Source organism: Macrobrachium nipponense, chromosome 1, assembly GCF_015104395.2.
Source record: "Macrobrachium nipponense isolate FS-2020 chromosome 1, ASM1510439v2, whole genome shotgun sequence".
Taxonomy (NCBI): Eukaryota; Metazoa; Arthropoda; class Malacostraca; order Decapoda; family Palaemonidae; genus Macrobrachium; species Macrobrachium nipponense.
Genome location: NC_087200.1, coordinates 98335331 through 98352184, shown reverse-complemented (window position 1 = coordinate 98352184; position 16854 = coordinate 98335331). Strand labels below are relative to the sequence as shown.

Sequence of the window (16854 nt, the reverse complement as noted above, 5' to 3'; positions counted from 1 at the left end):
GGTTTGAAAAAACCAACAGATATTAAACAGCCAGTTGGCCCACGCACAGAGATCTGCCAGAGATGCTAAAATGCCAGTATCACGGTCGCTAAAGCAATGAAATATTATTCTCTTTGTCTTCAGAAGGATGGTGCTTTCATGCACTCATTCATACATGAGTACGGAAAGGCAGAATGTATTTATAGAGGGCAGCCGCAAGGGGAGAGGGCGCTTGTCGAGTGGCACTTATCTCAAGATTCGGAAACAGTCATTGAACAACGGTGGAATGTCTCGCAGTCTTTTTTGCATTCTGCTCTGCGCGGCTTCGGTATATTGCGTTCATTCGTGTAGGTGTATTGTTTCTGGACATATAGGTGGGTAGTGCCGTCAGTGCACTTCACGCACGGTGCACTGTAGGCATTACTTAAGGTTCTTTGCAGCGTCCCTGTGGTCCTTAGCTGCAATCACTTTCGTTCCTTTTACTGTACCTCCTTTCATATTCTCTTTCTAACATCTTTCTTTCCATCCTCTTCTAACAATTGTTTCATAACGCAACTGCTGCTTTGAGGTTTTCCTCCTGTTACACCTTTGGAACCTTTTTACTCAATTTTCCTTTTAGCGCTGAATGACGTCATAGGTGCCAGCGCTGGGCCTGTGGTCTAAATTGTAGCCATTATTCTTATTTCTGGAGAATGGCGCTGCGACAACAGCGGATGTTGGCGCCGCAGCAGCAGCGGTGATTGCGTCACAACAACGGTTGTTTGCGTCATTGTATGTCACTCACCTCTTGCAGATTTCAAGGAGCATGCTGAGATTTCTCTCCAGCGGGAATGCTCCTCATTCATCTACGCAGATATATATGATTTTGCTTTAATAGTGATCATAGGAGACTAGAACGCGCAGTTTTCTGTCTTGTCTGGAATATTATATGTAAATAGATATCAGTAATCTGTTGTAATTGAGAGCCAATGTCACTTTGATAATATAGTTTTAGTATTTTATCTATATTTAGTTTTTATTCTTTTTATGTTCACAATAGAATTTCTATATGTGAATAAAATTTTTAATTTGAAGTTTCATAAAATTTCATCTACATATTTACGACACGCAGGACCTACGGTGTGAGATTCTTACAGCCCCACCAAAGGGTCATTCTTCTTCTTCTCTCTCTCTCCTCTCCTCTCTCATCTCTCTCTCTCTCTCTACACACACACAACCCACACACATATATATATATTGATCAGTTATCATGAAATCAGTAGTTTTAATTTGTTCCAGTCCACTAGTCCTAATGCTGTGGGTGACCTCCGTACTTCAGCACTTTATAAACCATGAAGTTTAATATTTACAGAAAACTGGCATAATTGGTAGTTATTAAGTCAGGTATTTTGGCTATGTAATGTCATGTTTGAAGAAGAATACAATTTTTCGATACTTTTATTTTGTATTCTTAGTTGTTCAGATCATCAAAAATTATATAATTAAAAATGACCTACAGCAGTTTTTAAATTTTGTGCATAGATAGCATTCACTGTTTCACTTTAAAGTGTGACGCAATTTATATGAATACGTCAAGTCAATATATTCAAGTTACTCTGAATTCTAGTCTGTTGTCACCTTTTAATCTTGCATACTTGAAATACTTATGTGAGTTCAATCATAATATTGATGTTACTGTTCTTATAACTTGAAACAGAACCTATACTAATCCTTTTTCGAAAACGTTGTAACACTTTTTATGCGAAATCTCATAGTGAAAGCGTCTTTACCGTTCCAAGCGGCATTCTTCAAAGAACTATGAGAAAGATACAGCGCTCCAACTTCATAACGAAAAGAGCTGGCCAGCCATAACAGGGTTTTGGAAGATGTGTCCTCTTGTTGAAGTAGCTGGTTAACTCTTATGTCAGTCTTCTAACCAGCTGTTGTCCCTCATCAGACGTATTCTGTATCAGAATTCTGAAAAGAACACTATTGTGCCGCTTTGTCTGTCCGTTCGCACTTTTTTCTGTCCGCCCTTAGATCTTAAAAACTACTGAGGCTGGAGGGCTGCAGATTGGTATGTTGATCACCCACCCTCCATTCATCAAACATTCCCAATTGCAGCCCTCTATCCTCAGTCGTTTTCATTCTTATTTAAGGTTAAATTGAGCTACAATCGTGCGTCCAGGCAACGATATATGCCAGGCCACCACCGTGCCATGATGAAAGTGACATGGGCCTCGGATCATACAATATTATACCGAGACCGTCAAAAAATATCTATTTTTTCGGTGGCCTTCATTATACGCTGTACAAAAAGCTCGATTGCCCCAAAGAACCTTCGGCGCATTATTTACTTTTTCTAATATTCTGTTTTGCTGTCCTCAAGTACTTGAAAAAAGAAGAGGAACGGAGAAGAACGACCTTTGTGCGTCCTGCATTTTCCAGGGCGTTATTGTGCTCTTGATACGCCAGGCTCATTTGTCTTATTGCATTTGCATGGCATTTATTGCCACAATTGCAACCATTCCTCTCCAAATGAAACATATTTACGGCAACTTTCCCCGTAAGTGACATCAATGCTCTTCTCACCATTACATATGTTAACTTGTTGTGCCATTTACTCTGTACTAACAAATGATCTATCAGTCAGTCGTCTTACCAGTTTCCTTTTCCAAAGCATATTTTTTTTAATATTTTGGTTAAAAATGATCTACCGCCAAGAAGAAAGCCACCGTCCAAACACATTTTCGTTCTCATTTACTGTATTAGCTTCATACTTACTATAGTAGATTCACATCACCCGTGCATATGATGTCTAGGCCAGTTCCTTACGACGCTCCTGATTGGCTGTTGATAAGCAGCCAGTCACGGGGGTGGAAACTCAGTCTCTTTCGAGAGTTCACATAGGCAGGATCTATGTTCCACCTCTCCCGAGGGATACTTTTGAAAGACATATCCCTCAGGAGAGGTGGAACATAGATCCTACCCATGTGAACTCTCGAGAGAGCTGAGAGTTTCCAGCCGTGTGATTGGCTTATCAACAGATAATCAGGAGCGTCGTAAGGGACTGGCCTAGACATCAAATGCACGGTTGATGTGAATCTACTATATATACCAATGGCATGATGCATTCAGATCACCAGGAACCGCCCCGAAAACTCTCTACCTTCAAATTAGAAGACACGTATTCTTTCGTGTCCCCAGTGTCTTCCCTAGCGCTGCATTCCTTCCCGTACTTGTGCGCTCTGCCCTTTCACCGGTACCTCGACTCATTGCCAAAACACCAGCTTCCTCGCCTCAGACAAATCAGCCATCAAACGTTATTCTCTGTTCTGCATGGCATCCATGTACATTTAAATCTCCAAGATTTAGCGTTTTCTTCTCTCTTTGGATTTTTGCAATGTCGGTGCAAGATATGCGTGGGGAAATGACCAGGATGTTGTTATTTTCTTGCTCACGAATCTATAGGAGGAAACAAGTTATGTTGCAATGGCCTCAGGAGAAGTGGCTCGTATGCCACTTAGAGGCCATTTCCTCCCACCAAGGGGCTACAACCCTTAACTAAGCGTTCCTCTCCATGAGATGTATTACACTTATGTAACGTTCACCACACAGAAGAACACTTGTAATGACTGCTGAGTTCTTTTTGATGGGATAGTCATCTGGAGGCCTCTCTCAGGTTTTTTCTTGGAGAATTGGATTTTATTTTTGTCTAGTGAGGTTATTATTACTTTCGTTTTTATAAAGTTTTCATTTTAAATAGTTGTGAATTGTTTAACTGGTCCATAGATTAACTGCAATAATGAAGCACTGATGTCACGAAGAGGAAACTGAGAAGAGCAAGTCATATTATATCTATTCTGTCATTAGTGGTTGGTGGATTTCTCTAAAGATGTGATTAAATTAGGAAAGTTATGGGATGAACGAAAAATTTAATGTTTGCGACGATTTGTGTCTGCTTGTTTTTCCTTTTCTCTTTTTCTTCAAATCGGGCAGATTCATCATGAGTGATAATGACAGATTCATCATGTGATAATGACAGTTCGTCGCTTATGGTACGAACGTAACACCTCCTTGAGGGTCGTTGAAGAATGCCAACCTTTTCTTTTCTTTCATTGGAAATCTAAGTCTTATTTACTCCTTTCCGAAGGATCAAAGTCGCCAGTTCTGTCAAGAACTTTTGAATTGTGTTGCTTCTAAAAGCCGTGAAGTTTAAACCAACCGTTGTCATAGTCACTTATCTCCATTCCCCTTCCCCTGCTCTCTCTCTCTCTCTCTCTCTCTCTCTCTCATGCGTAGTAAGACATGTTTCCTCAGTAAATCATGGTTGGAGAAGCTGTTCCCTATTATAAATCTCATAATTATTGTAAAATGAGTTGCGAGATTGTTGTTATACCTACTTTTACTGACGGCAGTAATAATGTCATACTGAACGCTACTTTTCTTCAGATCCGTGAAATAATCAGCATTATATCTAGCCTTTAGCATATAATTTCGCTAGGCGGTCTGTTACAGTTATTCCTAAATATTATCTGCATATTCTAAAGCTTTTGTACTTTCATCGTAAAAACCTTTGAATTTCTCTCAACAAATTACATTCTGTGTCATATATTCGAAACACTCCACGTTGCAAATATCGATTCTTTATGAGGTTTGTAGGTGCATCATTGACGCAACAGTTGGCCTGTTTCTTGAAAATAAACGTCTCACTCAAGAGTTTCATAATAAGCACTTGATTCCCATGTCGTCTTTATGGTCTAAATCCACAACCACTGTAGGAGGATAGTGCCGTCAGTACACCACATGCGGTGCACTGTAGGAATTACTTAAGGTTCTGTACGGCGTCCCTTCGGCCCCTTGCTGCAACACCTTTCATTCGTTTTCGGGTACCTCCGTTCATATCGTCTTCCATTTTACTTTCCACCACCTCCTAACAATTTTTTAATAATGAGATGCAAGTTTTCCTCGTGTTACACCTTTCAAACCTTTTTACTGTCCATTTCCACTTCAGCACTGGATGACCTCGTAGGACCAAGCGCTTGGCATTTGTCCTAAATTCTATATTCTATCCTATTCTGAATCCACACTGCTCTTACGCTATCGACTATAGTGTTGTCTTTATTATTCGTGAATCAAAAAAGTTCACTTTACCTTTTGGAGCTTCCAGGCGACGATAACATCGCTGCTCTTGGGAAACTGGCACTTCCCTCTTTTTATTCTGACATTGGGTCTTCTAAGTACTGTGAGAGTGCTTCAACACTGCAGTAAAACATGCCATAAAGTATGCAATTTACCACATGCTTATCACAAGTAGGTTGAAAACAAGTCAGTGACCATCAGTGGGCAACGAACATTTGTAAAATGCTCCATAATCGTAGAAGAATTTGTTAGGACTACCGACAAAGTCGTTGACTTCGTCTTCAACCTGTTTGAGATGTGTGTACAAGAAGTTGTTGGCGTGTGTTCATGACATGTTTTAATTCATCTTGGAAACACCCTTACATCCCCCAAAATTCTTACGAGAACGGTGCATGATCCCGTAAAACCTATCGTGTTGACCTTAGCAATAAAATTACAGTACCTCCTGGACAAGTAGCACGCAGAGGGTTGCCTTCTGTTGTTGAAAGTAGAGAGAGAGAGAGAGAGAGAGAGAGAGAGAGAGAGAGAGAGAGAGAGAGATTTAAAAATGGACATCAGAGGTCATTCTTGTCAAACTACGCACCCGAATGTCAAAATCGACGACGCGATCATTTCCTCGCCTTGGCTGAAAACATTCGTCATAAATTGTTCTGACAGTGGCAAGGTGGATTTGATCTGTATAATAATGTTGTTTGTTTTCCTTTCAGTGTATATATTTGCAATATATATTTGCAAACATTCTTGTATTAGCTATTCCGGAACGGACATGAAATCGTCATTAACCCAAGTTTGTGACTCTTGGTTTAAATAGTACCATACATAGTTTATTCGTACTTTCGGTCATTCAGCAGTTATGGTGTATATTATGAAGAGTTAACTGTTATGAAAAGGCCTCATAATGGGGCAACTTCAGCCTCTCAGTTCCTACCCGTTGCTTACGTATAGGACTTGCTAATAGTGTATGGGTGGGGCCTGTTTTGCTTTTAAAATGGCGTATCGGTTGTATCTGTTATCCTGGCTGTAGGTGTTACTATAGGTAGCTATTTAAAGTTTTTTAATACTTGAAACTAGATTGACAAGAAATCCAACAATCTCGTGAGGTTAGAATTATTTGTGGCTTTGCTATGTATGCAACTTCATGCTTTATTTGTTTCTCTCTCTCTCTCTCCTTCTTCTTCTTCTTCTTCTTCTTCTTCTTCTTCTTCTTCTTCTTCTCGGGGTGTTTAGGGGTCTGGGTAAGAAATTGGATTATTTTAATTCGAATGGGAAGCTGGTTGTCTGGTTAAGAAAACAAATCAATCTGATGAAAGGCTTCGTTTATCGCAGCCGCTCTACTGTTTTGGCTGCATTGAATGACTTTCTGAAAAAGATTTCAAGCTATTTCCTCTTGATTGCTTAGGGATGAGGTTGGTTTATTTGCCCATGTATTAAACAACGTTTATTTTTTTCTATCGCCAAGTGAAAACAGAACTTTCATTTAATCTTAGGCTCTTGCCTACTAAAATGAGTACTGTCATTTTTTTCCTTGCACTGCGAAAATTTTCTTGGACCATTGTTTTGGGGGTTTAAGTTATTAATAGTTTTCCATAGTTATTTCCTTCTTGTGTAAAATATTTTGATAAATGTATAAGGAATGTACCTTACCACAGCTTATTCCGTATTGTTTATTATACATTTGAGTTTATAAGTATATATGTATATATATATATATATATATATATATATATATATATATATATATATATATATATATATATATATATATATATATTTATACACTGCAAGCTTAGAGTTAATGGCTGATTTTGCAGCCACTCAGCAAATGCGATGTTATTGGATACTACTATCGAAGGTTGAATTAATGCAATCGCTATATACATACACACACACACACACACACACACACACACACACACACACACACACACATATACATATATATATATATATATATATATATATATATATATATATATATATATATATATATATATATATATATATATATATATATTACACGTATTATAGGGTCTACGTGCATTGGCATGAGTTAAAAATCCACATGAGACTGATCAGTCATTTCCCTGATAAGGAGTTTCTTGCCACTCCCAAGGTTCAACCAAGCGCCATTTTCAACGGAAACGGAATGTTTACGGATAGGAAAGTCCGCCATGAGAGCAAGCACTCGCCCTTCACTCATTCGCTGGCTAGCTGGCTCGCTCGCTCGCTCGCTCGGGGTGACTTTTGGCACTCTTGTTTTGTGGGATGTCTAGACTCTAGTCAACTCCTTCAAGGACAATATGATAATGGTGGGATGGGACTGGCGATTTAGAAGATGAGCTCGTCTAGATTCTCTCTCTCTCTCTCTCTCTCTCTCTCTCTCTCTCTCTCTCCACACATGTACGTATGTATATATATTATATATATATATATATATATATATATATATATAATATATATATATATATATATATATATATGTGTGTGTGTGTGTGTGTGTGTGTGTGTGTGTATGTGTGTGTGTACATGTAAATAAATACCCCTGTTAAATACAGGATACATCTCTAGTATAAAAGACCCATTAAAACACTGGATTTAAAGCCAAGGACTATATTTCGGTGGACTTACTTCCACCCTTATCAAGCAGTGAATGACTGAAGGAGTCTCATTGGTTAAGTATATTTCACTGATGATAAACCTTTGGTCATTCACTGCTTGATAAGGGTGGAAGTAAGTTCACCGAAATATAGTCCCTAGCTTTAAATCCAGTGTCTTTATGGGCCTTTTAACTTGATATATATATATATATATATATATATATATATATATATATATATATATATATATATATATATATATATATATTATATATATATATATATATATTATCTTTATGTATGTAAAGATATAGATAGACCTTATCAATAAATGGAGACTGTAAGCAAAGTAATTGGTGTGCGTTCTTGAGCTCAACAAATTTTGAAATGCTTTTGTATGTATATCTCGAAAATGTTTCGCCTACACACACTCACAAACACAGGTAGAACTATATATGTAACGTTTTAAGCTGTGGCTCTGTCATGGTACAGTTAAGAAATATTCTCATAATATTCGTACTCTGGATACATTTGCATTCCCAGTTTTTTCTTGAACCTTTTTCCATGTTTCAGAAGATAGCCAGTTATAACATGTTTTAGATAGCCTGGAGCTGCTCTGAGGCATCTCGGTAATTGCAGCTCGGATATTAGCCAATCAGAGAAGATTGAACCTCAGAGTAACGAAGAACAACTTAATTTTTCAACTATGAAGTTTTATGAAATTTCTGAATATACGAGTCTGGGGCCTCGTGTTCTGAATGACAGACATCGTGGTCCTTCAATGACCGATGTACTTTCGATAACGGAACGTCTGGAGTTTTTCGTGCTTTGGTTATTCAGCTCGATTTATTACCTAGTGTACGTAAGATTTGAAAGGAGGCTCCTTCTTCATTTATTGCTTCTGTCCATCCGATGATCGTCTGTCAGTCGTGTGGCACGAATATTTGCACTAGTCTTTGCGTGTGCATGAGTTGCTTTGAAAGGAGTCATGGTTTGTGCCACTTTCTTTGCTGTTGTGTTGAAATACTTGACTATTAATTTCAATTATATCTAACATTTTATCGAACGTTGGTTGCATGACTGCATATTCATATTCTGGTGTTGTTGGAGCTTGCTTGAGTTATTCTTTTACTGTCGGTCTTTTAGTGGAAATGTTCATCAAGAGCAGATTCACAGTGAAAGCTCTGGGATGTCATCTATGAGCGCAATGATGTCAGATCACCATTTCCCGGTGATATCTGCATCCAGACCTGTGACAGGAAGCGGCAATCCTGCGTAAGTCGCTGTTCAAAATGGCCTCTGGTGGGACAAGTGTTCATCCTCGCACGAATGTTCTTCCGGAGGCCTGGTTTCAAAGCCAAGGCAAACGAAGTGGTATTGGGAGAAGAGGAAAATCTAAACGGATGGTTCGAAGCTTCGAAATGAATAAAGTGGAATGAGTTTGGCCGTCAGTGCACATCATGCAGTGCACTGTAGGCATTACTTAAGGTTCTTTGCAGCGTGCCTTCGGCTCCTAGCTGCCACCCCTTTCGTTCCTTTTACTGTATTTCTTGTCATATTCTCTTTCTTCCATCTTACTTTCCACCCTCTCCTAACAATTGATTCACAGTGCAATTGCGAGGTTTTCCTTCTGTTACACCTTTCAAACCTTTTGCTGTCAATTTCCGTATGAGCGTTGTATGACCTCATAGGTCGCAGCGCTAGGCCTTTGGCTAAATTCTATATCCTTTACTTTTATAACTTGTCCTGTTATTAGTCAGCGAGAAGATATAAGGAAAAGGAAGGAAGTCTGTTGTGATGGAACTTTCCCCGCGTAGGAGGAAACAGTTTTGTCAGTTAGAGGAAGAACATGAAAATAGGAAGAGAAAATGAGGAAGAAAAGCCTCCTAGGTGTTGGCAGCAGAGGCAAAAAAGAAGCCATTGAACCGTGAAATCATAAGTTTAGCCATTCCCACATGGTGAATGGGGACCTCGTGATAGAGAGAAGATGGGGGTTTCTTCCTTGAAGGGAAGTGAGAACCCAAATAATACCTTCAGAAAGAGAGAGGTCGCTTTTCACTGGAGGAGAGGGAGAGGTTCGAGAGGTGAGTGAGGTCTGTGTTGCCAGGGTGGCACACGAAAAGTTGACTCGACCACCTTTTCGCTTACTCGGGGAGTAAGCCTACAAACTACTTTTGTTGTTGTGATTGTTGTTGCTCTTACCATCGTTCTTGTGGCGGGGGGAGGGGGTGGGGTAGGAAAGTTCCATGGAAAAGCCTAAAAAGGTCTGAAAAAGGAGTTTCGCATCGAGTTAAAAATACAGACATTTTAGGATAAAGTATTTATGATATATTCTTTAGAATGGAAATATAAAAAATAAATACTGCGCATGTTAAACAGTACAAAACTTTTATTTATAGTAATAAAATATAGCGTATTTATTTTAATTTTCGTTGGTGAAACAACGCTCTATTTGAACATGGATTGTAGCACGCACCTCGAGTAAGCTGTTTGAATCACGCCTTATTTGGAAGCATGGTCATTATTTATTTATTTTTTTTTTTTTGCGTGCATTGCACGAAAAATACTTGAACCATATAACCATTCCACCTTTTCTTCCCCTACTCGACACAGGATGGGCGTCTTGACACTGGCGTTGGTTTTAGCTGTGATGGCAGATTTTCTGTCTCCAGCGTCGTCATGTTCCTGTTTCTACCGCCACCCACAGCAACACGTCTGCGAGGCCGATTTCGGTGAGTACCTTTGAGCGCCACGGTGCTTAGCTCAGCTTTCAGTTCATTATCTCGCTGTAGCCTCTGTCCGTAGCTGATTAGTCTTCGAAGTAGGACCAGGACCTCGACGTAGAACGCAGACCATATTTCATCTCCTGACTCTGAAACCTGTATTTGGCGCAACTAGCAGAGACTTACTTTCATATAAACCTGTTGATGTATATCTACTTAACATTTTCGTAATTTATATTTCTCCATGTACATCGTTCACAAGCATATCGGCAAGTGCATGTGAGCGATTTATATGGAGAAATATAATAAATTCATAATTTACGAAAATTTTCAGTAGATATATTATATATCAAGAGGGACCCAAACACATGGCATGTATAGGTATGGGTCCCTCTTGAAGTTTTTAATTCTTAATCTGTTGTGGTTGCGTGAATCCTCTGTATTCGTACATGATGCTTATGTGTAGAGAGAGATCTCTTGGGGTCACCCTTTAAACTTAACATTTCTTTTCGCCTGGCGTTTCGTGCTTGGTTTGTCTGTCATAGGATTAAGAGGCCTTATTGCTCATTTGTTTCAATTTTAAACCGCCATCTGTCATGGGAAACATTGAAACTCTCTCTCTTCTCTCTGCATCTCTCATCTCTCTCTCTCTCTCTCTCTCTCTCCTCTCTCTCTCTCTCTCTCATTCTAAATATATGATATATATATATATATATATTATTCTTATATATATATATATATAGATATATATATACACGTTTAATATATAGATACGTATATATAATATATATTTTATATATATATATGAACTGTAAGTGCATAACACTTAAAATTTCATACACATGCATTATGAATACTTCGTTCATTCTACACCATTCAGATAGTTTGAATTAAAATGACCATCTGTAAAGCAATCATCTCGAAAATAGTTTTGGTCAGATGTCTTTTGAAGGTGACGCCAATTTCTGATTCTCTGCTAAGTGTGGGAGACCAGATATTAGACTTCTTCAGTTTCTTGCAAATCTATTTAGCACAAAGTACATTGATTTGGACTTCTAAGTCTTTCTAGCCCATAGTAATTTGTAAATATTGTATTTATATGTAATTTTATAATATTTTGTAGCACCCTACCTATTATGTAATGAATGTGATATTTTTTCTAATAAAAGATAAAAAAAAAGTTTCTTCCTTCAAGTCATTTCTCCATTCAAGTCAATTTCCCTTTCTTTGGAATTGAAATTACTTGAAAGTTAATAGAATTTTTTTTCTTTTTTGTGACAGGAAGATATTTTGGTTGTACAATAAGATGTAACTACCTCGACTGGTTTAAGTTTTTCCTCATGCTTTTTCACTGGTTGACTTAATTTTATTCACTATTTCGCTTCCACGTCGAAAAAGAAGAAGAATATTCCATTCGGTACTCAGTACCGTGAGACCTTCTCATTTGGGCATGGTCATGTTTACGCATGCTTCTTTTTGAGTAAGACTCAAAAGTTCTTCATAAGGATTTCAAAAATATCACCCTGTCAAAGTTCTGTCTTTGCCAGAGTTAAGGACTGGTTTATCTTGGGCATTATGGTCACTTATCAAGCTTACATGTTCCCTGGACAGCCTGCCATATACGACGTCTCATCTGTGTGTCGTAAAAGGTATCGTGACAATTTTTCTTTCTGATGTCGGATCGTCTACTCTGCTTAGTTTACTCCCAGTTTGGTGATGTTGGTTTCACTGATTATTATTACCCGTTTGGGAAGGGGAAAAAATGTCGTCTAAGGGGAGACCGACTGAACTACCCTTGTCGGAGTGTGGCCTGTCCTAAAAGCGGAATGTGTGAATCTGGATTTAGACGGACGTAAATAGTCACTCAACTCTCCATTGTGGTGAGCGTCCCGCTAGGGGGAATAGGTAGGCAGGCATTACTTAATTACTTAAGGTTCATTGCAGCGTCCCCTCGGTGACTCGGTCCTTAGTTGCAACCCATTTCATTCCTTTTAGTTTACCTCCGTTCGTATTCTCTTTATTCCATTTACTTTCCTCTCTCTCTCTCTCTCTCTCTCTCTCTCTCGTACACGCATGGGGTATGGCGGTGTCTGGCAACCTTATCCCAAGACTACTCGTTGAAAACCGGACGGGTAACACTTAATGAAGTCAATCCCTCCAGGGGGAGGAGGTTAAATGAGGCGAATCGCCACCAACCTTATCGGCAAAGAATAATTGCAGAGAAACCGGAAGGCTGCCCTCTTCTAGGACTGCCTCCTCATAAATGGACAGATGTGTTTGGTTGATTGACTATTCATTATGTATGTATATTTACCTATATATGCACACACACGAGATATATATATATATATATATATATATATATATATATATATATATATATATATATATATATATATAATAAGCCATTCTAGAGGGCTTATAAACAACTTCCCTAGAATATCGGAAAAACATCTTACAAGACGCCATGAGGTCGTTAACGGTCATTCTCTCTCAGATGAAGAAAGCGTCACCTCCCCCCAAACATCCCCCCCAAAACGTTCGTTGGTTCTTTTTGGCGTCACCTATATTGGCACCCATTGGTCAATAGACCTAAGGACAGGTGCCAGACCCAATCATGGCTAGAAGCAATATATCGGGGGTTTCTGGGGGGTATTGAGGAGAGAGGAAACCAAGCCGTCTCCTTGAGGGTCGGGCAGTTAAGCGTCGGTCAAGAGAAGGGAAAGACGCACTTTCCCCTCGTGCCTCTGCCGGTTTCCGCTCGGTCTCAATCCCGCCGGTACTATAGATATTAAGTTCATTTCACTCGGGCCCTTGTGTAAATTCATTAGAATATAAGACCGGTGTTAAATTAATCACTGAGCGTTTGATTTCTGCATGACCCACAGTAACTTAAGAATCCCACGCGACAGGTCGTCATAACACAGTCGGGGTCAAAATTTTGGTGTCAGGTGTGTGGGGTTCGCTGCGAAGCGCTAATTAACAGTAAAATATAGCGATCTGTGGGTCTTTCGAGGCGCGGATTCGGTGACAAATTGTTCAGTCTTTATGATCGGAAAATACACGACGGAGCGGTCACATGAAACAACAACACAAAAGGGCCGACGTTGAAGTGATACGTTAAGCAAATTCGAGCTTGCCTTCACGTAACTAAATGTCAAAGTAACGAGCGGTAGATAGCGAAGAAAGTCGGCGTGCGATATTGCAATACCGAGCGCGAGAAATCGTGAACGGGCAAATACACGCACACACGTGCTGTGCATAAAACGGCCAACAGATTAGAAAAACTGTATGCAGTGTATAAGCGAGGGAAAGACAGAAAGGACGAGTGTCGTATGATTGGAGTGAAGATTTGCACTCCCCAAATAAAAAAACCAGCCAGACGCTGGTTACGATAGCAAGTGGAAGGAGGTGGATCGTCAGCACAGTGATCGGCAGTGCCCTTCGCAGACCATCGGCGATGACAAAGAACGGAGCAAAGATGGCGGACAGCAATGAGCGCCCGCAAAAGTCTTTCCCGCCAAAGGGAAAGAAGAGTGCCTGGAGTCAGTCTGTGTGCGGCCCAAGAGAACAGGGAAACAACCCTGTTTGGGCAGCGGGAGGGATACCAGTTCTCCCCCCCTAAGGAGTAGCAGAGTGAGACTGTCGGAGTAGGGGGTGGGGACTCCCCCTACAGGACAGCACACCCCCTCAAGAGCGGGAATGGGGGGTCGGAAGGAGATGGGCACTTTCCTCCTTCCCCTAGCCCCTCTAGGCTCTAGCCGTTGAGGAGACGGTATTCACCTTCAGGATGAATGGGGGAGTGTGAGCTGTAAGCTTCGTCTGGTATAGACCAAGCTGTTAGAAGTAAGAAAAGCTGACAGCCGTCGGAAGGCGGCAGACGACAGCAAGGGAGTGTAGCAAGACACTCCTCCCCTCCCCTCAAGAGGAAGGGGACGGCGACGTGGAGAGAGGAAGGAGGGTCAGCTGGGATCCTTCCTTGGCACAAGGGACACGAGGAGAGTAATTACTGACCAGCGTGAATAATTGTCAGTGAGGGTCTTTGTGAAGAATTTAAACAGTATGGGTATGAAAATGTGGGCAACCCGCAATGAAACAAGTTTCTTTGGTTTTGTTTTATTCACAGTAGTTTAAAGTTTTTTTTTTTAAGTATATTATCAAAAGGCTTTGTGATTAGTTTATTGTCTGTTCTGTGTTATTAGAATATGTCCTTTTGATTCGAATTTTTAAGTTATTCAAGTAATTTGTCTGAGAAATTTTGTTTTATCAGGTATAACGTAAACAATCAACTAGTGATATGTCGATTTCTTTTCTTACTCAGATTGTGGTAACTGAACCCTTTTGTGACTTATCTGTGATTGCAGTTTGAGTAATTTATTTACGAACTGTTCTTATTAGAGTCAATGAGTAGTAACCAATTCACTGATATTGCTTGCCATTAATGTTGTTGGAAATTGTTGATGTTTTTTTTTATTTTTATTTTGTTCATTTTTATTGTCGGTTTTCAAGTCCTCCACCTTGAGGGTAGGAGACCAAACCCGCCCCCCCTAGAGCCTCTCCTCAATAGCCAAAGTGGTTGTCAGAGAACACCACCAATAGTGTTTAATGTTAAATTTATTGTTATTAGTAGTAGTTACCTGGGTGTTGACCTCTTTGAGATTCTCGTAGTTAAACCAGATTGTTATTCTTTTCAAGTACTAATGATACGAGTCTATTTAAGATCACTGGTCAATGCCCCGGGTTAGGTAAAGAGAGAAAGAAAAATAATAAAAAAAAAATGGAAAAGTAAATAAATGAATAAAAAAAAAATGAAATAAAATAATAATAATTTTAGTTAAGTAATAATACCGGAGCTAATGCCATTACCAAGGATAATGCCTATCCATTGCCCTCGATCGAAGTGCTTTTACTTAAAGTAAAGGAGAGTAAGTTTTTCGCCACATTGGATCTCAAGGCTTGCCCTGATGATGAAAGTAAAGGGAAAACGGCCTTTATAGCAATCGGCTATATGAATATAATTTCCTTCCCTTCAGGTTGAATATCTTACAGCTCATTTTCACGAGTAATGATACGCGTTTTAGCCTCTATAATTAGCATTGGAGTTTTTGCATATTTAGATGATTCATTGTAGTTGGTGCTACTGTAGAGGAGCGTAAGGGTAACCTGATACAAGTTTTGGAAGCATTAAGACGTCATGGGATGAAAATAAATTTAGAAAAATGTAAGTTTTTCCGGGCCGAAGTAGAATTTTTGGGGCACCTAGTAACTTCTGAAGGCCTTAAGCCTTGTGCCAATAAAGTTGTAGCAATTAAAGAATTTCCACGACCAAAACATGCGAAAGATGTAGCCAGCTTCTACGGACTCGCGGGTTACTATCGGAAGTTCATTAGGAACTTTGGACGGATAGCGAGACCGTTAGATGCATTAAGGAAGCAACCTGATTTCCAATGGGGTGAGAAAGACGAAGAAGCTTTTCAGAAATTAAAAGATGCCCTAATGAGCGACGAACTCTTGGCTTATCCGAGGTTCGATCGTCCTTTTTTTGTGACCGCAGTCGCAAGTGATATTGCGATAGGATGAGTAATCTCCCAGATTGACGATGAAGGTAATGAAAGACCAGTTTGTTTTGCATCACGAGCATTAAAAAGGGCAGAGAATATTATAGTACCTTCGATCGAGAGGCTTTGGCGGTCTTATGGTTGCTGGAGAGACACCGTTATTTTTTGCTGGGACACAAAATAAAGATTTTCACAGATCATCAACCATTAACATATCTGTTGAATAAGAGCGAGATTACAAATCGCCAAACTCGTTAGATCGAGCGAATTTTAGAGTTTGACATCATAAAGATTGAATATGTCCCAGGTAAGGTAATAGGATGGCGGATGCTCTCTCCAGGAAAATCATAAGAGTAACAACTCGTGCTACAGGGCGCGGGGAGGAGCGACAAAAGAAACCTCGTGACGTTGGTGGCACAGGCACTGCAGGCATAGTGCCGGCAACGTCGCGACGGTACCGAACAATGACAGTCAATCAAACGTAAGCGCGACGCGCAGAAAACGGGAATCTCGCAAGCACTCTCAGGTGAATGGGAGTGCCCGAGGCGGTAGATGGTTAAATGCAGGTGGAACTCCGTCCGGGGGATTCCAGAATAAATGCCCGGAGAATGAAAGTGTGGTTGATTTTTGTGGTTGGAGTGTGCGAGAATTGGTTGAAAGTCAGGTGTCTGAAGCTTGGATTAGTCAGATTAAGGCTTGTGTGATGGTGAGAGTAACGAGTTCCCGAATTTTTGTGCATTTATCAAAAAACGTGTTTTCATTGTGAAAGACGTCACGTTAAGTAAATAGGAAAAGGGCCGCTAATATCCGAGCCCAAGTCGTTTCTTCTCGAGCCTTATAGAGACAGATATACACATAGATCATGTTAGCACTTAA

General features: G+C 39.8%; 1 protein-coding gene across 2 annotated transcripts in view; it reads left to right on the top strand.

Annotated features, from left to right (window-relative positions):
• LOC135219503 (metalloproteinase inhibitor 2-like) overlaps positions 1 to 16854 on the top strand; it is a 267035-nt gene that overhangs the window by 26768 nt on the left and 223413 nt on the right. For both annotated transcript variants that reach the window (XM_064256325.1, XM_064256324.1), the window contains exon 2: positions 10311 to 10429. In XM_064256325.1, the coding sequence (XP_064112395.1) occupies positions 10312 to 10429 (118 nt within the window). In that variant the 5' untranslated portion in view covers position 10311. The remainder of the gene's footprint in view (positions 1 to 10310; positions 10430 to 16854) is intronic.